This window comes from Thamnophis elegans, chromosome 16 (assembly GCF_009769535.1).
Source record: "Thamnophis elegans isolate rThaEle1 chromosome 16, rThaEle1.pri, whole genome shotgun sequence".
In the NCBI taxonomy this organism is placed as follows: Eukaryota; Metazoa; Chordata; class Lepidosauria; order Squamata; family Colubridae; genus Thamnophis; species Thamnophis elegans.
In genome coordinates this window covers 37,386,377-37,412,602 of record NC_045556.1, presented here as the reverse complement: position 1 = coordinate 37,412,602, position 26,226 = coordinate 37,386,377, and the positions used below count along the sequence as shown (strand labels likewise).

At 51.3% G+C, this 26,226-nt stretch overlaps 2 protein-coding genes across 5 annotated transcripts in view; one reads left to right on the top strand and one right to left on the bottom strand.

Moving 5' to 3' along the window:
* GRIN1 (glutamate ionotropic receptor NMDA type subunit 1) overlaps window positions 1–11,258 on the bottom strand; it is a 35,651-nt gene extending 24,393 nt beyond the window's left edge. For all 4 annotated transcript variants that reach the window (XM_032233060.1, XM_032233062.1, XM_032233061.1 and 1 more), the window contains exons 1-3: window positions 11,010–11,258; window positions 5,225–5,359; window positions 3,513–3,689 (exon numbers count right to left, since the gene is read on the bottom strand). In XM_032233060.1, coding sequence (XP_032088951.1) covers window positions 3,513–3,689; window positions 5,225–5,359; window positions 11,010–11,258 — 561 coding nt within the window. The remainder of the gene's footprint in view (window positions 1–3,512; window positions 3,690–5,224; window positions 5,360–11,009) is intronic.
* A 2,905-nt stretch (window positions 11,259–14,163) lies between these two features.
* On the top strand, window positions 14,164–25,670 carry LOC116519389 (cholesterol 7-desaturase-like). The gene is made up of 7 exons (XM_032233242.1): window positions 14,164–14,278; window positions 22,147–22,335; window positions 22,849–23,027; window positions 23,352–23,477; window positions 23,974–24,093; window positions 24,308–24,484; window positions 25,000–25,670. Exons 1-7 carry the CDS (start codon window positions 14,164–14,166, stop codon window positions 25,159–25,161), a joined length of 1,068 nt encoding a protein of 355 aa, XP_032089133.1. The 3' UTR covers window positions 25,162–25,670.
* The last annotated feature ends 556 nt before the right edge of the window (window positions 25,671–26,226 follow it).

Sequence of the window (26,226 nt, the reverse complement as noted above, 5' to 3'; positions counted from 1 at the left end):
AAGGCGATAACCCTGGAGCACGCAAAACCCAGGAGAGAGGGGGGCCCTCTGGCCCCTCCCCAGCTGAACCTGGCTCCGCCTTGCCTCCCCTCTCACTGGCTACGCCTGTCGAGCATTGGAGCATATAGCAAGTATGATAGGTTTCCATGACAGGCACGCATAGCCTGACCTATTAGCCAACCATGGGGTCAATTGTCCTGGACAGCATCCTTTTCGAAGCCAGGAAAGCCAGAAGGGAAGATAAGATTCTTTGGGGAGATGATCTGGATGAGCAGCTTTCTGAATAGCAATAGCAATAGCAGTTTGACTTATATACCGCTTCATAGGGCTTTCAGCCCTCTCTAAGCGGTTTACAGAGTCAGCCTATTGCCCCCACAGTCTGGGTCCTCATTTCACCCACCTCGGAAGGATGGAAGGCTGAGTCAACCTTGAGCCGGTGAGATTTGAACCGCTGAACTGCAGATAGCAGTCAGCTGAAGTGGCCTGCAGTACTGCGCCACCTCGGCTCAATGGCCCTGAGGACATCCAATAAGACCTCGGGGGGTTAAGAGGAGGACAGATGCGGACAGATGCAAGAGAAGGGGATGCACAAAGATGAAATGGGAGGTTCCTTCTCATCGCCTTCTCCAGCTTTCAGAGAGAGAGAGAGGGAAGCATGAGAAGAGCTTTGGTGGAATAAACTGAAAGGCTCTCCCTCGTCAGGGATGACTGAAACTACGGCCAAACTGCGCTCCTTTGCAGCTGGCTCTGAAAATGGAGCCCCTCCTGAACTGTGGGGACTGGCTAATCCACTCCACCACCCCCACTGTGTAATCCCTCTCTCATGAAAAGTACATTCAAGCCATTGAGCTGCCACGCCACGCCATGGATCATAGCCAGAGCTTCGTGTGAGATTCCTTCGGAGAGTGGTCAGCGCCCCCGGAGCAGCCATGAGGGTTGCAATCCTCTTGGGGCTGGCTGGGTGCCACTGCCCTGTCGTTTCGAACAATCCTGGCTAGGACCCTGCAGTCAAAGAAAGAAGGAAGCCCCCCACCCCCACCCCAGCCTTTGCAGGAGCCACTGCTCTGCCCTCCTGCCCCGCCATCTGAGAGAAGTTGGGAAGCTCTTCAAAAACATCCTCTCCGTTCTAATCTGGAAGAGCCATTTTCTAAACTTGGGGCAACTATATTTTGAGTTAATAGCGGCTTCAATTTGGCTGCCTTGCTCTGATCGGCTGGGGAAAGGAAGTTTTAAACAAGACCTTTCCATGCAGATGAAAGATTCTGGGTGCCATTCAAAGGGGCTTCAAGACTGAGGCTCAATGAGCAATCCTTTCTGATCAGAGGCAGAGCCAAGGTGTTCCGGAATCTGCCTGTCCACAGAGAGCCTCGTGCCCGAATCAAAAGTTAGCTGTTAGCAGGGATGGCGGTGAGCGGTGCTACTGTTCTGGAATGATGTTTTGTGTCTGCAGAGATGAGCAGATGGTTCTGTGAACTGCAGTTCTAGGGTATGTTGGAATGGGGAGGGGGGGAAAGGGGAGGCACCATATAGGGAATGTTATTGCCACAGCCGAAAGATAACTTGGGAGGCTCCTACATGGCACGTTGCTTGCTCCTTCAGATTCTCCGTAAACACCATATTTGCTTCAAGCGCGGGAGAAATGCGTTTGCAGAGCCAGTGGCTTAGGCAGTTAGGAATTGGCTGAGGTGGGGGGGGGGGAGTTTAATTCTAGAAGTGTGAGGGAAGGGAGACAGTGACCCTCATACATGCCTGAGGACCAGGAAGCCCTGCTTTTCTATTACAATGTGGCTGCTGACGGCCAGGGAGCAGATGGGCAGAAATGGGCTGCTAAGAGCTTGGAGAGGGGCTTGCCTGGCCGAGGCCTCTGGATAAACTCAGGGAAAGAAGAGAGAAGGAGACCTAAACTAGAGCAGCCTCTTTACCGTAGGCTGCTGGTCTTGCCATATGATCCTTTTATGAGATCCATCCTTTCATCTGTGCCGTCTCCCCAAAAGAGCTGCAGAGGCAACCCCCACGTCATTCGCCCAGATGGTCTCAGGATGCTTTTTGCCAGCATCGCCAGATCAAAGAGGAATCAAACTCATCTATGTAGGTCAGCTTGCAAAGGGAGCCCTGGGCAGCTCTTGACCAGGCCTGTCAGAACAGGAGGCAATCCTTTGACGTTGGCAGGATTACTGCAGGATCTCTGGGCGTGGGTAGGATCTCCTAACCGAGGGCCCATTTATTAAAGGGAAACCAAGGAACACCTAGAAAAGCAGCAATTCTTCGCTCGGGTTCTCCCTAGTTGTCTGTCTGTGCAGAGAGATTTATTTGATGAGGAGGGGGGATATTTTGGGGATGATTCTCCCTCTCCACCTTTGTTTACAGTGAGCACTGCATCACTCTGTCTCGGCCTGTGGGACCAGCAGAGGGAAGATTAAGATTTAAGATTTAGTTTATTTGTATGCCGCCCTTCTCCAGGAAAACAGCTCTGGTTTCTCTGCCTGGCGACTATTAGCTGTGTAGTGCAGGGAAGGCCACGGAGCCAGTGCATGCTAATAACAGCCAGTAGAAAAAGGCTGTAGCACAGTTGCACCATCACTCACTATCGCTTTGAATACGGAACAAAACTTTTGTTGTGTCGGCGGGGGAGAAGAAGAAAGATGCTCTTTCTCTGACCTTGATTATGAAAGCGGGTATATGTCAGTCTTGCAATGCGAATGGATCGGCAGTATAAAGTCCTTGTAGAAAGGGATCAGAGCTCAGGAGGAAGGTAGAAGAGGCTTGGGAAGAACGGGAGAGGCAAAAACGCATGTCAGCAAGCTGGGAAGCGAAAGGAACTTGGACGTAACCAAGGACCAAGCTGTCCAGGACCAGGCCTGACTCCAAAATATTCTAGCAAGACCGAGCCAGTTGGAATCAGGGAGCCCACAAGCTGTGCTAGGACCTGAGATACTCAGCTAACCATTCTCCCTTTCTTTCTTTCTTTCTTTCTTTCTTTCTTTCTTCTTTCTTTCTTTCTTTCTCTCTCTCTCTCTCTCTCTCTTTCTTTCTCTTGTGTTCTCACTCCCTCACGCTCTCTTTCCCTCTCTCTCTGACCCCAGCTGGCCCACCAGAGACCAGGAGGCCTTGGGTAGCTTCCTTACTACTCTGGGGAGCGTTCTCTTATCAGCCCACTCGCCGTTGAGAGATGGGGGGATTTGCAAAGCTCCAGGTTATGTTTCTCCTCATTTCACAGTTGTTGCTGGTTTCGTTTGCATGTTTTTGCTTTCTCTTTTTTTTTTTTTTAAATGCGGAAGGTTTTCGACCATGGTAAAGCAAGTGAAATGAATAAGAGTACAAAGTTTCGTTAGGTACTACTCAAAGAGACACCGTTGATGCTTAAAGCATAATGTTAGTCATGTCAACAATGGGAAGAAAGAAGGTGTTTTTACACACACAGCTCTACGTACATACAACAAGCCTGAGACTTTAAAAGGGTTCTGCTTCTGTGTCCACAGAAGCTTAGGCCGTGGAGAGTGGCGGATACTGACCTTGGATTCCTTCTCTTCCAAGAGGGTCTCCAGCTTCTTTTGGGCCGCTCGCCCCTCGTGGTCATCGCTGACAATGAGGATGATATGGTTCCACTTGTAAAAGCGCATCATCTCGAACCAGACGTTGGACTGGTGGGAGTAGGGGGGCACCGTTCGTAGGAAGGACAGGTGGATGCTCTGCGGATGAGAGGCAGGAGGGAACCAGAAGAATGAGAGGAAAAGGGTTGCGTTGCTGGGTGGCCAAAAGATTTTCCACACAAGGGAGTCGCCTTGAGAGGGGATCCAGAAAACAAACGCCAGGCTTTCGTTTTGTTCCCCAGGGACTTTGGCTCCACCCTGATCGATCTTTCTCAAGCTGAATGGCTTTTGGAAAGACCCTCTTTCCATGTGCTGACCCCCAAAGACGGGGAGCAAGGACTCTTCTCCGTTGGTCTTTCAATGGCCTGCCTCGCCTATTCTTGTTTTTTCCCAGAAATTTTTTTTATTTTTTGTTCTCTTACATACTGTTTTTAAGTACACATTCACATAATCATCCTTCTTTACATCTGTCATTCTTATACATTTATTATTTTATTTAATATGTTATAGTAAATCTGATACATTTATTTAATAGGTAATCATTTAATCATTTAATAGGTTGTAATATACAGTTTGGGTTGCTTTATTTACCATTCCTTCCTCCTGTTGTAACACCACCCAATTTTCCCTTTCTTTTCTCCCTCCCTCCCTTCTCTACTTCCTTCCTTCCTCCTCTCCTTCCCCTTCCTTCTTCCCTTCCCTTTCTCCTACTCTTCCTACCCTCTGTCCTTCTCTCTCTCTCCCTTCAATCCTCCTCTCCTTTCCCTTCCTTCTTCCCTTCCCTTTCTCCTACTTCTACTCTTCCTCTTCCCCTTCCTACCTTCTCTCCTTCTCTTTCTTTCCCTTCAATCCTCCTCTCCTTCCCCTTCCTTCTTTCCTTCCCTTTCTCCTACTCTTCCTACCCTCCCTCCTTCTCTCTCCCTTCCATCCTCCTCTCCTTACCTCTTTCTTCTTTCCCCCTTCTTCCTCTCATTCTCTCCTCCTCTCTCCCTTTCTTTTTCTGTTGCTGTAGGTGTCTCTTTCAAATCTCAGTTTATGTTTTCTTGGGAATGGTATTTCCGCAAACCCAAATATGATTTGCTATCATTTCTTATTCCCTTACCTTCACTAATCTGTCCTATGTTTTTCCACCCCTTTATATCTCACTCTTGAATCTATACTTATATATTTAATATTTTCTTTTCTGTTTTCCCCTGCTTCCCCCCCTTCCATTTAATAGTGCACCGTCTGGGTTCTATATATTCCCCCTACTTTCTTTTCTAGTTTCCTTTCTCTAGCCAATCGTAAAATCTTCCATATTGTCTTCCCTATTCTGAGTTCTAGGAACAGGGAAGTCATCAGCATGTCTAAAAGACAGCAGCCAAGATGACAGAGGGATTGCAAGGAAAAGAAAAACATATAGGAAAAAGTTGGTAGCACCACCGATATATTTATCCTGGAGAAGGGAAGTCGATGGTTGTCTTCAAGTATCTTAAGGAATGTTGTGCAAAAAAAGAGCTGAGAATTGTTCCAGGGGATGGACAAGAAACAAGGAACTTAAATTAAAAGGATATTCTACCTCTCCCCATAATATACGCACACTAGTATTAGCAGTACATGAAAACAACCAGTCATGAAAATAATGATTTTGTTACCTTATCTGAATATATGGACATGCGAGTGGTCAGCCCAAGGACAGGAATCCGATAGAACCCAGCTGTGTAAGACACCGGTGTTGGGGTCAAGTGGTCATTTGGAGCTGGTGGGTGGCTCACTAAGATGGCATAAACCTGTAAGGATACAGCACAACGACAGTGGTTCACACATGGGACCCCGTCTCTGCCCCGGAAACAACCGGTGCTTCTAATGCTAGTAGTTGGACTCGTGAAACGGACAGCAGCCTCCAGAACTGTGAATAAGTCCGGGCAATTACGTTCTTCAAGCAGGCTTCTGTCTGGCTCTGTTACCTCTCTGTTACAAAAAGGAGCAAATGTTCTATATTGTTCTCTGTTACCCCAAACTTTAAAAAAATGTGCTTTCAAAATGCCACAGAAAGCATTACCCGTTTGTCAGCTCTTGTTTGAAACAGAGAAAGAAAATGTTTTTTCTTTTTTAAAGAGAGGAGATTCTTTGCGAGGCTGCACACTTCTGTCCACTGGCATTGGAACGAATGATGAGCATTGATAGGACTCACGTCAGGGGAGGGCTGGTGAGTCTCCGGAGACCTTCACGGAGCTGGTTTAGAGTTCTTAGAGTGATGGTGAACCTTTATTGCCTCAGGTGCCAGAAGTGCGTTTATGTGTGCCGACACCCATAATCCAATGCCCCCCGCAGGCCCCACCCCCATGAATGCACGTACGACTCCCAAGTGCTCCCCCCCCGCGCAGGTATGCTCCCCCCCCGTTCTGGTGCTAGCAGGCCTCCCTGAAGCCTCCCGAGACCATCAATGGGATGCGTGGTGCTCCCTACTTCCCATTTTTGGTCCCAGTTGGCTTCAGGGAGGCCTACCAGCACCAAAACGGGGAATGCCCCCCCGCACATCCGTGCGTGAGCCCCCCACCCCTGTGAATGCGCATGTCTGACCCAAAACTCAGCTGGCTGGCGGGAGGCAATTAATATAAAATAAACCTGGGCGACAGCTCGCCTGCCCGCAGAGATGGCACCGCTTGCCCCCCGTGACACGCATGCTGTAGGTTTGCCATTATGGGCTTAAAGGCTTAGTCTGGTCCTCTTCTTTTGTACCAGTTCGGCTCCCCCCCCCCTTCTGACAGAGGATATAAGCCTGGGACTTGAGAAGGAAGGCTCAGTGTTTCTGAGCTGATACAGGTCGTCCTTGACTTATAAGAGTACTTTTAGTGGACGTTCAAACGGCACTGAAAAAAAGGGGGCTTATGACCATTTTTCACACTTATGACAGTTGCAGCGTCTCCCACGGTCACGTGGTTTGCATTCAATGCTTGACAACCGGTTCATACTTACGACGGTTGCAGTGTCCCGGGCTCACATGATTCTATTCTGCCATCTTCCGGCAAGCAAAGTCACAGACTCGCTTAACAATCGTGTTACTAATTTAACAGCTGCGGTGATTTGCTTGACAAATGTGGCAAGGAAAGTCGCGACATCAGGCAAAACTAACCACACACTTCTCACTTAGCCACATAAATTCTCAACTGGGGGTCGTAAGCCGAGGATGACCTGTATTTTTCTTAGTTAGCCGCTTACGAAAGGGTGACTCCTGAATGTCTCTTTTGGGAAGAACAGGTTCCATGCCTGAAATATCATCGTTTTCTTTTTATTATGACGTTGCGATCCCATTCAAAGCTTTTTTTTTTTTTTTGCTTGGTCCTAGAGGCATTTGGGATTTTAAAATGTTATTTCAAACACTTCTTTGGCGGGAGTTTAGTGTTTATTGCAAATCAAGGAAACTGAGCGAATTCAGGGACTGCGTTAGCAATAGCAATAGCAATAGCAGTTAGACTTATATACCGCTTCATAGGGCTTTCAGCCCTCTCTAAGCGGTTTACAGAGTCGGCATATCGCCCCCACACTCTGGGTCCTCATTTCACCCACCTCGGAAGGATGGAAGGCTGAGTCAACCTTGAGCTGGTGAGATTAGAACCGCTGAACTGCAGATAACAGTCAGCTGAAGTGGCCTGCAGTACTGCACCCTAACCACTGCGCCATCTTGGCTCTTAGGGGAACACAGACAAAATTGGCTTTAGCTGTGAAATTCACTTTGGTTAGCCTTCTATTATTGAAACACATCCGTATTTTTATTATCTCCTGGCATGATTTGGGAGATAAGTGTTGTCCTTGCGATAGAATTCTGGTGGTAAAGTCAACTTCACCAACTGGCCCTCATGGGACATTTTGGACAGTAACGCCCAGGGCCAGCTGGAGTCGATGCTTCCTAGCCGGGTCAGCTTTCCGGAGGCTGTTTTGCTTTTGCTGACTTGCATGAATCTGTCCGAGGCATTCACAGGGTCAAGAGGAGTCCCCCTCGGAAGAGGCAGGCTAGATAATATGATTTATTTAACTGCACATTTAGCACGGAAGTGTAATTTCTCCCCAAGGGCCGTTTCAGGTGGAAGAGTCAGTGGAGATTCTGAGAAAGAGAGGGAGGGGGGGCAGTTGCAAGGGGGAGCAGGCAATGCTAGAATGGGGGGGGGGTGAGGGCTGCTTTGTCTTCTCTGGGGGAAAATTTGGCCCCAACCCAAAGGGGAAGGTTGTTCCTGTGGGTAACGGCTAGCAGTCCCCTTGATTTGCAATGGGCCGAATGAATAAATGCCTGCAGATTTCTTTCTTTCTTTCTTTCTGCGATGTATCCCATCCAGCTGCCTTGGGGAACCAATTCTGAAAATAGTTCCCCAATTAGCATAATGCATCCATTAGGTTTAGGAACAACCCCCCCCTCTCCCCCGTGATGATCGAAATGACAGTCCGACCAAGTTAAACCACTGGTTTGTCCAGATATCAGGACTATAGGAAAGCCCTTGGATCTGAGTCTTCGGATGGTGGAGGGAAATGGATGTCATGAAGAGCAATGACTCATTTTTCCAGTTCCCTGTAAAAAAGACAAGTGGGCGGTTCTACCACAAAACCGCAGACGACAAAATCGCGGTCGACGAAAGCGCGTATGTGACGTCATCACAGCGCGACGAAAAAGATCGAAAAAGATCGAAAAATGTAAAAATAAAGCTGAAACCTTCCCCTAACCCCCCCCCAAACCTAACCCTAAACCTAACCCTTAACGTAACGAAAAACCTAACGCTAACCCTTAACCTAACGCTAAACGTAACGCTAACGCTCTAACCCTAACCCTAACCCTTAACCTAACCCTTACCTTTATGTGAATCGGCTTGCTGTAATTTAATTTTTATTTCAATTTTTCGATCTTTTTCGTCGCTTTGTGATGACGTCACATACGCGATTTCGTCGACCGCGCTTTTGTGGAACGCGCTTTTGACGGGTCACGGAGTGGGCTTTCTGCGCAGGGCCAAACCAGGTTGCTTCTGTGTGTGTGTGTGTGTGTGTGTGTGTGTGTGTGTGTTGGTGGCTGAGTGATGCTCAAGCCTTCGCCAAAGGGAGTGCATGCTGCATTCGTAAGCGCTTTTGCAAAACCTCCTGCTTCTTCCTGGTGCCGTGGGGAAGTCCGAAGCATTGCCTTCCCTGCCTGCTCCCTTCCTGCCCTTCCTGTGCCCTCCATCTGCCTTCCTCCCTTCACTCCAGGCCCGTCGCATCCACTCTTCTGACTGGGTGCCTGCGAGGAGCAGAAGAGGGGAGGTCTCCTGCTCCCACTCGTGTTTCCTAGCAACTGGCCTTCCCCAGGCATCCTGCCCAGAAGATGGGAAGGAAGGAAGGCAGAGGCAGCTCTGCTGATGGCCTTTTCCTTCGGGAATTTATCTTCTCTTCAGGCCTCCCCAGGTTGGAAGCCTGTTGGGGGGGGGGCAAACTCTGCTCTGCTCCTTGTTTAGTCCCCCTGCCTATATGCTTCCGTAGTTTGTCTCACAGCCTTCCTGGAAACATATAAAGAATTTTCCAGTTGCTGGAATTGGGTAGATCTAGTCCAGTGGTTCCCAATGTGGGGGCCATGCCCCATGGGGGGGCAGTTTGATTTTTAATGGGGGCAATTTGAACCTTGTTTAAACTAAGTTAATGACCTTTTAGGCTGCCTATACTTGAGCAGAGTTCACTTTTTGAGTAAAGTAAAAATTCTATGTGTGTGGGGGGGGGGGTCAGGATTTTAGAGATGCTTAGGTGGGACATGGCCAATAAAAAGTTTGGGAACCATTGGTCTAGTCTGATGAAAAGAAGGACCAGGGGAGACAGGATAGCAGTGTTCCAATATCTCAGGGGCTGCCCCAAAGAAGAGGGAGTCAAACTATTCTCCAAGGCACCTGAGGGTAGAACAAGAAGCAATGGGTGGAAACTAACCAAGGAGAGAAGCAACTTAGAACTAAGGAGAAACTTCCTTACAGTTAGAAGGATTAGCCAGTGGAACAACATTGCCTCCAGAAGTTGTGAATGCTCCATCACTGGAAGTATTTAAGAAGATGTTGGATATCCATTTGTCTGAAGTGGTGTAGGGTTTCCTGCCTGAGCCAGGGGGTTGGACTAGAAGATCTCCACGGTCCCTTCCAACTCGGTTATTCTATTCCATTCTATTCTATTTGTCCCTTTGCTGCTGTGTTTAGTGGTGAGGCGAGGAACTTCATTTCACCAGAACTGCTCCTTCGAGCCTTTCCAGATATCTAGCTTGTCATATCCTTGGTGGAGTCCTCCTGCTCATTCTGCTTCATGGCCTTGAGTTGGATCCTGGCTCCACTCTGCTAAGTCTCTTCTGGGCTCTCTGGAAGGGCCTTTCCTGGCCCACTGAATGGATTTCTTGATACAAGAAATCAAGTTACAAGCTAGCTCAGGGCTCGTGAAAGCAAAGAGAAAAAGACGAGATGCAGAGTGGACTCTGGGAGGCTGGTTGGGACACCCTGAAATTCAAGGCAGGCAGGCCATCCGGTTAATCTTTTCTCTTCTGCTGTTTTTGGGCTGGGGGGGAGCTTCCAAGAATTGCACCCAATTGGCTCCCCCCTCTTTCCCCATTGCCTGCCTCTTCCTTGGCTCTTGCGCAGAAAGGAGAACAAACAGCAAAGAGGGAGGGGGAATAAGTGTGCTTGTGGGGAGAGGATTTAGGTCCCCCTCGTTCTCTCTCGGGAGGAGGCTTATTGGCCTCGAGGGCGCATTTCGTGTGCCCTTAATTTTTAATCCAGTGTTGAGTTTCTAGACTCCATTTCCTAAAAGAGGAAACCGTTCACCTGTAAACCTGCAAGGGGTGTGCGCTGTGCAGGTGTGGTTTTGTGAGAAAGCTCATGTTTGTGCCCACAGAAGTCCAGCTGCGTTGTGCGAGTTATGCCCACCGGGGTTTAAGAACGCAGGGTTCTTAAGCCTTTTTGGGTGGGGTGGGGGGGGCAGTGCTTGCTCCCGAGTGATGCCACACAGCAACCGGGGGTGGCAGGCAAAGCGGTTCTCCCTTCCCATTCGACGGTTTCCCTGCCATTTCAGTCCCCTCAGCCTTCCAAGAGCCGCCCCAAATGCACGCACGTTCTCGTGCCCGTGTCCGCCTTGGCGCATTAAGTGAGCCAGGCTGATTCTCTCCCCCTCCCCACCAGTTTCCCCCTATTATGCTCACACAGCTCTCTCTGGGGTGGGGCAGAGGAGGAGGGAAGGGGGCTTTGGGATGCTTTCTGGAAAGGGTCCCGGCTTTGCCACCCCCTCCGCCCCCGCTCCTTGGCTCCTAAGGCTCTGAGGCGTTTCTCTGCCCGCCTGGGGAACATGAGGGAGGGGCGGATTCCTGCGGGGAGCGGTGCGGGGGGGGGGAGAGAAAGGGGCAGGCGGGAGGCGAGAGGGTGGTCCCAGCCCTGGGAGTGGGACTGGACCCGCGCCTACCTGGCTGGAGATGAGGTCCTCGCAGACGGAGAGAGCCATCTGGATGGCGTTGGGCTTGTGGGTGACGGAGGTGGCGTTCAGCTGGATCTTCCAGATGCCGTGCCGCTTGTTGGCCTGGCTGATGGCGTCGCGGAAGACCTGCTCGTGCTTCTTGGTGCTCAGCACGGCGCCGATGTTGATGATCTTGGGCTCGCAGCCCGCGCGGGCCACCGAGAACCAAACCAGCACGGCCAGCAGCAGCAGCCGCATGGCGCCCCGCGCCCCGGGCGAGCCGCTCTCCGCGGTGCTGAATCCCCCCCTGCGGTCGGTCGGGCGCGCAGCAGAGGCGCCCGGCGGCTCCGCCAACCTGCCACTGCGGCAGCCGCGGCACGTCGACTGGGGCGGGGGCGAGGGGGGCGAGCGAGGGAGGGAGGGGCCCCGGAAAGCCAGCCCCCGCCCGGCCAAACCCTCCGGCTCCCGAGGGAGCCCCCACCCCCACTTTCCGCGCCAGCGGCTTCTGGAAGATAGACCCCCCACCCACCCGCGCCTCCCCCGAATCTGAATAGAAGAAAAAGGAAGCGGGTGGGTAGTCACCTCGGGGCTTCTGCGAGGAAAGAGCCCCCTAAGGCGGCCGTCCTCTGCCCTCCCTTGGATGGAAGTGCATCATCCCTTTCTGCAGCTCCCCTCTCCCCCCACCCCCCAGCTCTCGTCAGCCCACCGACCCAAAAGCAGGTGACCTGGTTTTAGGCGAGGAGGAGATGCTTCGGCTGGTTGGGGTTGCAGCCCAACTGAAGGAAGGAAGGAGGGATCTAGAGGGAGGAGATAGGAAGGAGGGATGAATAGACTGGCTGTGGAGGAAGAAGAGGGAGAGGATCCAGTAAAGCCAAGGGAGATGGCAAGCAGGTGGACAGCTCACCAGTCGGTGGGAGGGGGCGGTGGGGGGGGGGAAGATTATTTCTTGACATACCAGGCAGAAGAGCCGGGCAATTTGCGCACTTGTGCAGCTGGGAGCCAAGTGGAAAACGTAGGTCTCCTTCTTTTCCCGTGAGAAGGGACAGTGAACCCCCTTGAGGCTCTAAGCCCCCCCCCCCCCGCTAAGGGGGAAAGGAGGCTTCCCTGCAGTGATAATATGCTGGGCAGGAGTGTCCTTGTCCCTGGTGGGCAGTACAGACCGGGCAGTGGTCCGAGTGTCTCTCCTGCAGACTGTGCAATGGGGCTTTCCTGATGCTGACCCCTTCAAGAGGCGCTGCGTAATTCCCCAAAACAGCAGAGCTATTCCTGGGCTGGCTGCTTGGGAGCCAGCCCAGGAATAGCTGTCAGACGTATAGACGCAGCCGCTCCTTCCTTCGTGCCTCTGAACGGGACGCCCTCTTGCTTCTGGTGGCAACAAATGCTGGATCCTTCTTTATTCTCCCTTAGCCTTCCCGCATTTCCTCTTAACAGCTTTTATTGCCACCAGCAAATTAAAGGTTTTGTGGAGAAGCAGAGAGGCAGGCAGGCAGGCAGGCGGGCATTCCTCCGCATAGAAAATGGCAAATGCTGCTAAAGTGATGGGTGGGAGTGAATACACATACACACGCACGCACGCACGCACATATCACCCACATATCTCGATAAAGATTCCCCCCCCCCGCCTTGTTCAGAACAAAAGAACTGAGGGTTTTTTTTCTCCAGCAGCCCCAGAATCCAGCAATTCAAATCAGTCTTGGTGACGTCTTTAAAAAGTGCACGTTGCTATAGAAACACTTCACTATGTTGGTGTCCCACATCTTCCAAATGTGCTTTGAGAGCAGGAATGAATATAACAATAGCACTAAAGGAGACATGAGGGGTGTGTGTGTGTGTGTGTGTGTGTGTGGCACAAGCAAAACTTCTTGCTGCTTTGAAAGTGAGGCTACGAACAATTAGGGTCGGGGGGCTTTGCAATTCCCTCAGCAAAGGAGGCAGCCTCTGCCCAGGTCACAGTGTTTCTCAACCTTGGCCACTTGAAGATGTCTGGACTTCAACTCCCAGAATTCCCCAGCCAGCATTCGCTGGCTGGGGAATTCTGGGAGTTGAAGTCCAGACATCTTCAAGTGGCCAAGGTTGAGAAACACTGGCCCAGGACCTTCGCGGAAGCCAGCGAGATCCTCCGAGGAAGCGGGCAGAGGCGTGGGCTCGATCCATGCGAGACCCCCTCCTCTGGTAAAACCTGGCCGCGGGTCCCTGTGAAGCCCTTCCTGTCATCTGGGGGGGGGGCTGTAACCCACCCCCCCATTTAGAAAAAAAACCTGTTAACAGTAAGGAAAACATTTTGCCTGGGCTACCCCTGAAATGCCAAGTGAGTCACTTCGCGGACCCACTTATGCCACACACGCAGGGGTCTGCAGGGGTCAGAGCCTGCTCCGAGGCTCCCTGAGTGGTCTGTATTGAGAGACCCTCGGAGGCAGATTCGGTGGGAGACTCTCCCTCTTCCCCCCCCTCTATCTCTCCATTCTCCCCTCTTGTCTGAGTTTGGGGGCAACAGGGAATACATCGTTTTCCAGGTTAATCCTCGTTGATTCCGTGGAATCCCCTGGCTGGAGAGGGGCGGCTCCAGCTCAGCCGCCCAACCTTTCTGTGCAGAAACCAGGGGCGGCGAGGGGACCCCTTCGGTGACTGACAGGTCGCCTTTCCTGCCCTTCCCTTGACCGGAGCCTCTTTGAGGGTTTGTGGCCAACGGCCACCCGTTTACTCCTAGCCTCCTTGGGCTGGACTGGCCGACGGAGCCCCTTCCGCGAGAGGGCCTGTGCTGCGCTCTGCTAGAGCCGCCAGTGGCAGAGAGTTCCACCGGCGCGTTTAGCCTGTAGGGACAAGGAGGAGGCGCTCGAGCTGTCCTTCCCTTGCCGCCCCGGGAGAAGCGGCTGAGTCGGGCCGCCCCTTGCCGGAGCTATAAGAGGTGCGAGGACGCGCTGCAGTCGGACACTTCAGGATGAGGCTAGTCGCGCTCCTAGTGGCCGTTGGAGCCGCCGCCTTCCTCCTCTTCCTCCTGCCGCCCCTTTTGCTGCTGCTGCTGCTGCCGCCGCTGCTGCTGGGGGCCGCGGTGGGCGGCTGCGCGGCGTGGCTGGCGCTGCGGCCCAAGCGGCTGATTCGCTCGCTGGACCAGGTGGGCTACGTGCCCGAGCCCGGCTGGACCCCCGCCCAGAGCGCCGCCCGGATGCGCAAGAACCGGCGTGCCGGCCAACTGTTGCCCTCCTATCCCAACGGCTGGTTCCGTCTCTTGCGCTCAGGCGAGCTGGCCCGCGGGGAGGTGCGCAACGTGGCTGCGCTGGGTGAGTGCTCCAGGGAGGAGGGAGGGAGGGAAGCGGGCAGGCGAGGTCCGGAATGCGGTAGAGCAAGCGCCCCTCCAAGCTCAATCCCTCCAAGACTGAGGGGCTCAGTTGCGCCCCTTCCTGGATCGGGATGCCCTGTGCACAGTCACTGGCCCCCTCCTCCTTTCTCGCCTGGACTGCTGTAACCTTCTCTACATGGGGCTGCCCTTGAAGAGCACCTGGAGGCTTCAGCTGGTCCAGAGTGCAGCCCGCGCGGGTTGTCATGGGGGTACCTAGGTGCTCCCATGTTACACCCCTTTTAGGCGGCCTGCACTGGTTGCCGGTTGTTTTCCGGGTGCGATTCAAGGTGTTATGATCTTTAAAGCGCTTCCTGGCTTAGGCCCAGGGTACCTGCGAGACCACCTACTGCCACCGGTAGCCTCCCACCGTCAGACCCCACAGAGTTGGCCTCCTCAGGGTGCCGTTGGCCAGGCAGTGTAGGCTGGCGACCCCCAGGGGGAGAGCCTTCTCTGTGGGAGCACCTTCCCTCTGCAATGAGCTGTCCCCGGAGCTTCGCATAATCCCCAACCTCTGGTCCTTCCGACGCGCCCTAAAAAGTTGGCTTTTCCAGCAAGCCGGCCTGGCCTGAATAAAATTATTAATTCTAATTGTTAATTTTAACCTAATTTCTAAATCTTGTTGTGAATGTCTATTGGAGGGTTTTTTGATATTCTATTTAATCTTTCTTTTAACTTTTGTAATATGTGTTTTTATGTTGTCCTTTGGGAGAAGGGCGGCATATACATCTGATAAACCTAACCTAACCTCCAGGAGGCCGAATGTCCCGCTCAACTGAAATGTGGGAAGGATGCCAGTGGGGGTAGTGGAGCAGATGCAGAACTAACGTAGCTCCAAGGATTGGGGGAGCTGCGCCCCTTAATGGGAAGATTGATCCCAGCCCATCCCACACATTTTCCTGCCTTGAATCTGCTTGGCCTTGATTTCTAATCCCTTTGGTGTGGCCTAGAGACCAGGAGTTGGCAAGAAAGTTGGCAGAGGATGATGGACTGGCCACTGGGCTGTCTCACCCCAACTTGCCTCGAACAGTTTTTTTGGGGGGTGGGGAGTGGATGGGTAATAGAAGGCAGGGAGATTTTGTTTGCCACAAAGAGAGAAAGAGCCAATAGGTGAATAAAATAAACATCTGTGCAACAAGCCAAACTAATAACAAATTGGGCATAACCCATGAACGGAGAAACCTTACTTTTTCCAGCCTGCCACTGCAGTGTCCTGTGGATTGGGAAAAACAAATCTGATTTTCTCCTTGAGCTCTATTTTTTCAGCCTCTTGGCGGCCGCTGCTGTGCTCTTGAGTGCGTGGCTCCCTGGGCATCAATGCTTAGCTGGTTACCGATGGTATGCCATTGAATGAGTGCCAGCGTCCAGTGACCTAGATGGAGTTCCTCATTATCCCCGTCCTGGTTGTTCCTCCCCTTTTCAATTGAGGGCATCCACCTGGTGGGGACGGAATGGGTCCGTTTGGGGATTGCTCAAGACAAGGGATTACGCTGGGAGATTACGTTGGCTTGCACAAGATGGGGTCCTTTTCCAAGGCCAAGATGATAGTAACCACAGTTTGCATAGAGAATGTGCATTCATTTAAGAAAGGTAGATCTTTTATCAGAGATCAAACTCTGGGCACCTCCTCCTCATGTTCTCTGCATGCGCTTACTTAACTGGGGCTGGGTGAACTGAGGCTGTGCCAACGGGTGCTCTCATAAATATCACTCACGCACCCACCACACCCACCACCTCTTTTAAAGGGTTGCTTCTGTGGTGCAGGCAGTTCGGTTATTTTCTATATTTCATAACAGGCCCTTCGCCCTGGACTGGAGGCAGTCCTCGACTTACAACAGTTCATTTAGTGACCAAAGTTACAATGGCACTGGGGAAAAATTGACTTAGGATTGTTTCCCACAGTCAGGACCTATCTCGTGGCAATACGGGCGGCGAAATGTGCGCATTTTGCCGCTCTTATTGCATCCGCTGAATCGCGCCCAGCCGCCTTGTTTAGAATAGACGGCTCCCTCTTGAAAGGGAGGGATGCGGACGACCCTTTACAAGGTAGAGCTGAGGAATTTGTTCAGTTTCTAACGGATAAAGTCGCTCGGATTCGGACAGATCTGGACTCCAATTGCACGGTACCAGCCGAGGTACCGGGGGAAGGTCTTGAGCGGATTTTATGGAGCGAGTTTCAACTTGTCGCTCCTGAGGAAGTGGACAAGGCCATGGGAGCAGTGAGTGCCTCCACCTGTATACTGGACCCTTGTCCCTCCTGGCTGGTCTCGACCAGCAGGGAAGTGACACATGGCTGGATCCAGAAGATAGTTAACACCTCTCTCCAGGAGGGGTCCTTCCCGCACCTCCTAAAGGATGCGGTGGTGAGACCCCTCCTGAAGAAACCATCTCTGGATCCAGCCATTTTGAGTAACTATCGTCCAGTCTCCAACCTCCCCTTTGTTGGGAAGGTTGTTGAGAAAGTGGTGGTCTTTCAACTCTGACGGTCCTTGGATGAAACCGATTATCTGGATTCCTTTCATTCCAGTTTCAGGCCTGGCTACAGCACGGAAACTGCTTTGGTCGCGCTGATCGATGATCTCTGGCGAGCCAGGGATAGGGGTTATTCCTCTATCCTTGTGCTTCTTGACCTCTCAGCGGCCTTCGATACCATCGACCATGGTATCCTTCTGCGACGGTTGCGGGAGATGGGAGTGGGAGGCACCGTCCTTCGGTGGTTCTCCTCTTACCTCTCGGACAGGTCGCAGTCGGTGTTGGTCGGAGGGCAGAGATTGACCCCTAGGCCCCTCAATTATGGGGTGCCGCAGGGTTCGGTCCTGTCCCCCCTCCTATTTAACATCTACATGAAGCCGCTGGGTGAGATCATACGCTGGCACGGGATTAAATATCATCAATATGCGGACGATACACAATTGTATCTGTCCGCCCCATGCCAACTCAGTGAAGTGGTAGAAGTGATGTGCCAGTGCCTGGAGGCTGTCAGGATCTGGATGGGAACGAAGAAGCTTGCGCTCAATCCCGACAAAACCGAGTGGCTATTGATGCTCCCTCCCAAAGATGGTCCAGCTATTCCATCTCTCAGCCTGGGGGGTGAAATTATACGCCCCTCAGAGAGGGTTCGCAATTTGGGAGTCCTCCTGGATCCACAGCTGACTCTAGAACACCATCTGTAGGCTGTGACCAGGGGGGCCTTTGCCCAGGTTCACCTGGTGCACCAATTGCGACCCTATCTGGACCGGGAGGCCCTTCGGATAGTCACTCACGCCCTCGTCACCTCAAGACTGGACTACTGTAACACGCTCTACATGGGGCTGCCCTTGAAGAGTGTTCGAAGACTTCAGCTTGTCCAGAATGCAGCTGCCCGAGCAATTGTGGGTGCACCTCGGTACACCCACATTACACCTATCCTCCGCAAGCCGCACTGGCTGCCCATTGGTCTCCGGACTCGCTTCAAGGTGCTAGTCGTTACTTTTAAAGCCCTACATGGTATTGGACCTGGGTACTTGAGAGACCGCCTCCTGCCAGTCACCTCCCAAAGACCTATTAGATCCCACAGACTAGGCCTCCTCCGAATTCCATCTGCCAGCCAATGTCAGCTGGCGACTACTCGGAGGAGGGCCTTCTCTGTGGCTGCTCCAGCCCTCTGGAACGATCTCCCCGTGGAGATCCGAACCCTTACCACCCTTCCGGTCTTCTGCAAAGCAACTAAGACCTGGCTGTTCCGGCAGGCCTGGGGCTGTTGAACTTTCCAGACCCCTTCGAGGTTATGACTGTTGTATTTTTACATTTCTGTTTTCTATTTTTATTTTTGTACCCCCTCCCCTTCTGATTGTTAGCCGCCCTGAGTCTTCCGGGAATAGGGCGGCATACAAGTCAAATAAATCAAATCAAATCAATGACCTGTGAAGCCTCCCCTTGGTCGCATGATCAAAATTCAGATGCTTGGCAACTGGTTCATACTTACGACTGTGGCAGAGCCCCAGGGCCATGGGCTCCCCTTTTGCGACCTGACAAGCAATGGGGAAGCGAGATACACTTGACAACCGTGTTGTTAGCTTATCAACTGCAGTGATTCACTTAGCGACTGCAGCAGAGCAGGTCGCAAAATGGGGCAAAACTCACTTTAAAAATGTCTCTCTTAACAGCAGAAATTTTGGCTCAGTTGTGGTGGTAAGTGCAGGACTTTTTATAAGTTACACGAACTAAGAAGAATTCCACCCCAACCCCAAATATATCCCCAAGGCTGAGGATATAGCATGTGATAAGAGAAAAAGGTTCTACGTAAGAGTAGGGTGAGCCAGTTGAAACTTAAACGTTTAATCAGCCACTAATTCTTCTTTGGCTTGCTTTAACTTGCCCTTCAAAGAAGGGAAAAATCTCTTTCACCTGAGGCCTTGATGTGCTTCTTCACAAAGCACCTGCTTCATGCCATTCCTCTTGGCACTGGGCGGACTCTCAGAGATATGGTAATTTTTAATTTATTTCCTTTAAGTAACATCTTATCCTCCTTTGTTAGATTAATAAGGAAGGCTAACTCTTGTTATTTCTTTGTTTATATCATGCCTTTGTGTTCTGTCCCCCCTTCTCCGCTCGTTAACAGACAACAGGCAGACAAACGTACAAGGAAAGAACTTTATCAGTCCTCGGCTCAGACTGGCTGCGAGCCCAAAAATAAACATAAATCAAGTCTCTGACAAGAATGCAAAACAAAACTCTTACAAAGCAATGCACTTCTCCAAGTGTCTCCTTGAATCAGGGTTACAGAAAGCAAATCACTTCTCCAAGTGTCTCTCAAATAAACCATGACCGGTGATCAATGAATGCATGAATGAACGTTGACTCCTGCAACCAGGGCGTGGCACCATCCGTCCTTTTATCCTCAGAAGACGCCACTAACGAGCCCCAGCTGCATTGTTAATCTTGCATCCCGAAAAGACTCACAGGAGACTTCTGCTGAGTCACAACACCTTTGTAAATAACTCAAGGCAGCAAACATACCTAATACTTTTTCCTCCCACAACAGCCGCCCCTTGTGATGGGCTGGCCGAGAGAGAGAGAGAACAATGGGCTCAGGGTCACCCAGCTGGCTTCCATGGCAAAGGCAGGACTAAAACTCACTGTCTCCTGGTTTCTAGCCCTTGACCAAACGAATCCTCCCTCCCCATGATACAATGCAAGCACATTTTAAGGGGATTAAAAAAAGACTCCCTTCCTGCACCACGACGAACATCTCTGGGATAGCTCAAATTTGCCTGCAGTTTATTTTTCTCTTACCATACCAAAGTCATCCAGAAACCTGTTATGTTTTCTGATCCATCGCTTTACGTGCTATCAGATGTCATCCGCACGAACTGCAGTAAGAGTTTGTGGCAAAAGCCAACGTTGTTGTTCTACTGGTCTCACTAAAGATGCTTTGGGACTCAGAGAAGGCCCATTGGTAGAGTTCATGTGACTCTGGAAATCAATGTTTGCCAACAACACTTAAAGAGCTTTTGGTCCTTCACTTCCTCTGGTTGATACCTTTGTTCTTTTCCATATACACCTCAAGGTGGTGAATACACCAGGGTGTCAGCATTCCAAATACCATGTAGAATCAAATCAGAATCGAAGGCAAAACTATGCTTAAAGTTCCAATTTAATAAAGCAGGCATGTTGGCACATAGCTGTGGGATCCCAACTCTGGAAGTTACATCAGAATCCCACCCAGTTAAAAGTTCATGATCTTGTCCCCACACCCACAATCCATCACATGGTCCAATCTTCGCCTTCCACGCTGGCGTCCATGCCCAGCTTCTTCCGGTCAGGTGTGAAAGTGCGGAGACAAAGGATGACCTTGACTTCTAGCAAAGAATGAAAAACAATACATTCCAAAATCCTACTCCTTCTAATCCCGCCTCCCATTGACTATACTTAAAGAAACAGCATAATGAAATAAGAGAAAGTGTGGCAAGCCAAAATTCTAAAAGGAATATAAATGCAGGCCTGACACAGGGCTTCTTCCGCTCTTGTTTTGCCCACAAGGACAGCCCTGGGAGTTGCGCTCCTTCCTGGATCGGGATGCCCTGTGCACATTCACTGGCTCCCTCCTCCTTTCTTGTCTGGACTACTGTAACACTCTCTACATGGGGCTGCCCTTGAAGAGCACCTGGAAGCTTCAACTGGTCCAGAATGTGGCTGCGCGGGTTGTCATGGGGGCACCCAGGTACTCCCATGTTACACCCCTTTTAGGCGGCCTGCACTGGTTGCCGGTTGTCTTCCGGGAGCGATTCAAGGTACTAATTATGACCTTTAAAGCGCTCCATGGCTTAGGCCAAGGATACCTGCGAGACCACCTACTGCCACCGGTAGCCTCCCACCGTCTAGTGTGATCCCACAGAGTTGGCCTCCTCAGGGTGCCGTCGGCCAGACAGTGTCGACTGGTGACCCCCAGGGGGAGAGTCTTCTCTGTGGGAGCACCTTCCTTCTGGAATGAGCTGCCCCCGGAGCTTCGTATAATCCCCGACCTCCGGTCCTTCCGACACGCCCTAAAACGTTGGCTTTTCCAGCAAGCCAGCCTGGCCTGAACAAAACAAATCAAAGTATTGATTATCGTTAATTTTAATTTGAATTCTTTAAAAAAAAAGCGTCATTGTTAATTTTAATTGGGTTTGGGGATATCCCATTTAATTTCTTTTTAACTTTTGTAGTATGTGTTTCTTTTAATGTTGTAAGCGGGAGAAGGGCGGCATATAAATGGAATAAACCTCAACCTCAAACCTGGGAACTGAGTTGCGCCAAGAGAGAGTGGCTGGCCCAAAGTCACCCAGCCGGATCTCCTGCCTAAGGCAAGCCTCGCAGGGAGTTTTTACTAGGCCGGCACCTTCGCTAGGACACCAAACTGGCATAGTGATCTCTTGTGCCTCTTTCGTCAATTCGCAGAGCAAGAAAAGCAGGTTGGAAGCAGGAAAAAGCGAACGGCCCCTCCGCGCTTTCTTCCTGTTGTTGTATTCGGGCTGGAATTGGGCTCTAGGAGTTAGCGCGTTTTCTTAGGTAGGGCAACCTGGGCTAAAAGTCCTGGAACTGTTAGCCTCTTCCTACTTGGCATCAGGTTGCCAGCCTCACGAACCACTTGCTCTGGCCGAAGACTCTCTCTGAGAACCTGGCTCCTGGCGAAGAGCCTGGCAACTCCCCAGGTGGACCCACCGCCAGAATTTCTCAGCCATCGAAGGCTTCTGGGACTCATCCCTCCTCTCTAGAGGGCGAGGGTTGCAGTAGGCTGGAGGGTACACCTGGCAGTCTCAACTCCTAGCTGGGCACAGGGGGCATCACCAAACCTTTTCTGCAGGAGTTGGGACTCCCGGATCTTCTTCTGATAAGGGAGGCATGCCGTCTTTTTTTTTTTTTTTAATCTCCACGAAGGAGTCGGGAGGCCCGTTCATGTCCTTAAACAAGTGTGAAAAGTCCATTTCTGGTCTTGTGAGACTCAGTTCCCCACTCTGCAGTTGGAACTGGCTGCCCTGGGTCAGGGGGAGAGATGGCTCCTCTCTTCCTCCAGCCTCCCTTGAGACTCCGGAGAGCCACTCTCTGGGGCTGTCCTCCATGCACCAGCAGCAAATGCCTTTCCAGTTTGCCTGGGGGCTTCTCAGAGGAAACTTCTCCCCCCTCCCCCATCCATGGACTATGGTACCCAGGCACCTCTTGTTAATTTTGTAAAGGATGAGCTCAGGGGTTAGCAAAACGGGCGCAATCCTGGCTTGCCTTGTGGAATAGATGCTGCGCTCTTCCGAGCACAGAAAGGAAAGCTTACTTTGATCGTTCTCTTCGCATGCCCAGGAGAACACTTTGCTGTGTTTCGAGGTTTGGATGGGGAAGCGCATGTCCTGGACGCTTATTGCCCACACCTTGGCGCCAACCTTGCAATCGGTGGCCGTGTGGTGGACAACTGCATCGAGTGTCCCTTCCATGGCTGGATTTTTTCCGGAAAGGACGGACGCTGCGTCAAGATCCCATATGCCAACAAAGGTGAGGGGAGGGGGGGGCTTTTCTGTTTGGGCCGAGGGAGTTTAGGCCCGACTGGAGGTGACTGCCTTAAGAGGATGTGATGTTGCAACCAAGTTTCCCTGAGCATCACGGAGGGCCTTTGTCTGCTGGGGAGTGGTGGTGGTGGTGCTGCAGCTTCTCATTTTGACTCTCCAGGGGTATAGTTGTCTCAGGCCTCAGGGGAGCCCTGCCTAGCAACAGGGGAACCAGGATTGATGCACACACACCCTAAATTCCTTCCTAGAAATGTAACTTATAACAGACCTCCAAATTCCTGGGCCAATTTTATTATTTTTAAAGCATTCATAAATTGCTATACCGTTTTGGTCCTCTTGTCAGTGTAGTCCCTGGGTCAAATAAATGAACTCTGGGCTTCGCGTTAGTTTGTATTCCCACTGATAATGGAAAATCTGACACTCCTGGGATGGCAAGTCCATCAACAGCCCTCCCCCACCCTTGCTGTCTATTTACCTTCTCGTGCTCCGTGTCTTCCAGTGCCTGAATTTGCAACTACCAAAGTTTGGCCATTATGTGAAGTGAACGACATGATCATGGTGTGGTACCACTGCGATGGCACGAGCCCAGCATGGCAAGTCACCGAGCAGGAAGGGGCATCATCCCCTGACTGGACCTTCGGGGCTGCCACGGAGCACTTTGTCAGCGCGCACATTGAGGTAGTTTGCTCGGCCGAGGGAAGGCCAGCAGCGGTGCCTTTTCAATCTGAACCCGGGTATCGGGGGGATTCAGGATGGGGTGGAATGCAGAGGGGCCAGTTGTGGGGTTTGAAAGTTAGCTGGACTTCTGCCTTTGAGGGCCTTGCATAGCAACTATCTGAAAAGAACAGCTGGGTGCCCAATGGGCCTTGTCACTTGGTTCTCAGCTAGAAACACCTGTTGATTTGGAGTGCCTCTCTTGGTACTTGGGAAAAAGCGTGCTTCTGTTTTGCTTTTGTCCAAGAAAGGCCCAGGAGAATGTTTTTTTTTTCCCCTCCCGGGCAGGAAGTTCCAGAGAATGCTGCCGATGTAGCCCACCTTACCTTTCTCCATAATCCCTCGATCATGACTGGAAGTGACCTGCGCTTCACAGGCAATCACCGCTGGGCATTTTTCAAGCACACCTGGGAGGTAAGGCAGCCGGCAACGGGTTCCAAATCCTGGTGGTCCGGTTCCCTCTGAGGAAGTCCCAAAGGCTGCACTTAAAGGTGAAGGCAAGAAGAGAGGATTGAGTGGAGCTGCCTACGTCATGTCGGAAGGCCAACATTAAACACGTGCAAAAAGTTACTCAGTTACTAAGCGAAGCACGGCAGGCATGGAGACCCCCCGCCTTCCCTGTCCCACTGGAAGGTATTCTGCATTGCCTTCAGTTGTCAACAGAGGTAGCAGGAATGAGGAAGCTCTTCACCATCCCAGAGTGCTTGCAACACCTATTGGGAGGGGGAGCATTTATCTTGGTCTCTTTCTGGCTCAAAAGTGTGTTTCCTCCGGCTCCAAGCATTGAGTAATGCTGGAAAGAAAGGAGTGGGGGGTGCCAATTTGGGCTGTTTCTAAGCAGGGCTGGCGGGGTTTTTGGTGCCAAAGCAGCAGGGGCATTTCTACTCTCAGTGCAGTGCTTGCTCCCCAGGCGGAGTGGCAGCCCGAGCCGGAGCCCAACGGACACTGCTCAGTCCTGCTTCTGACGCACCACGTGCTGCTCTTTGGCAAACGCATTGCCTGCCTCGATCTGCATGTTAAGGCCACACAGGTACGGAGATCCTCTCCACCCGGGGAGAGGGCGGCGTTTGTCCCAAGCCCAGGACTTAAGCATCGATCAATGGGATGCCTCTTCCCAAAGAAAGCGAGGAAGGCAAGCCGTACATGAGAGTCACTTCTGGTTTGTGGGGCGGTGGTTTGCTTAATCCCTGTCAGTTTGAAGGGAAAAACGGACTCTTAACGGGATGGTTGTGTCCTCTGTTCAGGTCGGTCCTGGGATAGTTATGATGGCCCTGAGCCATGCCATCTTTGGCAAGGGGCTGATTGTTCAGTCCGTCACCCCTCTTGAGCCACTTCTGCAACACGTGGTCCACCAGATCTACACCCCACGCAAGACACTCTCCCTCTTTGCCAAGCTGGTAATGTGGGCCGAGCAGATCCAGGTGAGAAGAGGTGCAGGTGGTGATCCTGGGGGGAAAACTCGGTCCATGTGACCTCCTGGCCCCTTGGGGCTGTTGAGTGAGGGACGGGGGGGCATCTATTTGGGGAGGGGGATGCCTGACAAGGGTCTAGGTAACTGCGTCACAAATTCTTGGGCTTCCAACCTCCCTTTGGCAGAGACCACACCCATGTTTCTAGGGCTGCAGTTTAGAGCAGAAATGCAGATCGAATTGTTTGCAGGACACCGGGGGTGGGGGGGCAAGTGGCTGCAGATCACCTTGCTAGACTGCTTAACTCAGTAAATAAAATAGGCTTTAAAAAGCACTGGCAAATTTGCAGCCTCTGTGGTGACTCGCTGAAGCCACCCTCTCCTTTCGCGAGGGCTGAACAAAGACACAAAGGGTGTCTTGCATTTTTTGGGATGTTCTTATATTGTTTCATGTACTTAAGCCAAGCGTTTTGCTCTTCTGCTGCTGCTTCCTTGATCATTTGTCTTCCGCTATTCCTCCTGAACCAGTTTGAGCGAGACCTGATGATCTGGAATAACAAGAAGTTCCTTCCCAATCCGCTCCTGGTGAAGGAAGATGCCGCCATCCTGAAGCACCGGCGCTGGTTCTCCCAGTTCTACAGCCAGAACAGCCGAAAACACAATGTCCAGGCAGGACAGCTGGATTGGTAATGGCCCCACTAGTTTTAGAGACTCCTCAATACTACTACTCCACTTGCAGAGTCCACAAACTCTTGCGTGTGGGAGGAGGGAGGGGTGAATCTTGCTTTTGGGAGCAAAAGAGGTTCCTGGGCCAGAGGAGGGATGGATGTGAATTTGGCTCATGTTGTACTCTGGAATCAGAGGCGACAACCTGTAGAAGCATCTGGAATAGTGTGCCCCCCCTGCAGCTGTTTTTGCTGGTTCTCAGGATGGCAGTTTTTTTTTTTACTTTTTTACCTCTTGACAACATTGCAAATATAAATTGTACCTGAGGTCTTGCTTTTTAGCCTCAAGTGCCTTTCCTAGCTTAAGGATCTTTTGCTCCACAATTGGAATGAAGACTAGAAATGCAACCGCAGCAGGAAGGACAGACTGAAGATATTTGCCGATGGGAGGAAAAAGCATCCAATAGCAAGTTAGACTTATATACCGCTTCATAGGGCTTTCAGCCCTCTCTAAGTGGTTTACAGAGTCAGCATATTGCCCCCAACAACAATCCGGGTCCTCATTTTACCCACCTCGGAAGGATGGAAGGCTGAGTCAACCTTGAGCCGGTGAGATTTGAATAGCCGAACTGCTGAACGGCAGTCAGCTGAAGTAGCCTGCAGTGCTGCATTTAACCACTGCACCACCTCGGCTCTAGAAGTCCAGAAGTCAGCATGGCATGATTTTCTAACCTGTCTTTTTTGCTGCACAAAAGGAACAGGAGCAATCCGGAGCAGCTTTTATCTCACTGCCCAGCTTGTTACAGAACGAAACAGGCAGAAATAAAATCCCTTCTGCTCAGCAGAACATAAATCAGTCAATGATTGGTGACACTATGGTTAATTGAAAATATGAATGTATATTATAAACCAATGGGAATTCTTTGTTTCAATCTTCGCTTTGTCCCCTTAAAGGTAGGTGATACTATAATACTTTAAAGACTCATTGTTATTTGATAGATAATTATGAACTCAAGGAAATAAGGATTGTTACAAATGAACGAATATTAATGGTAATCTGAACATATAATGCTCAATGACAGTGAAACAT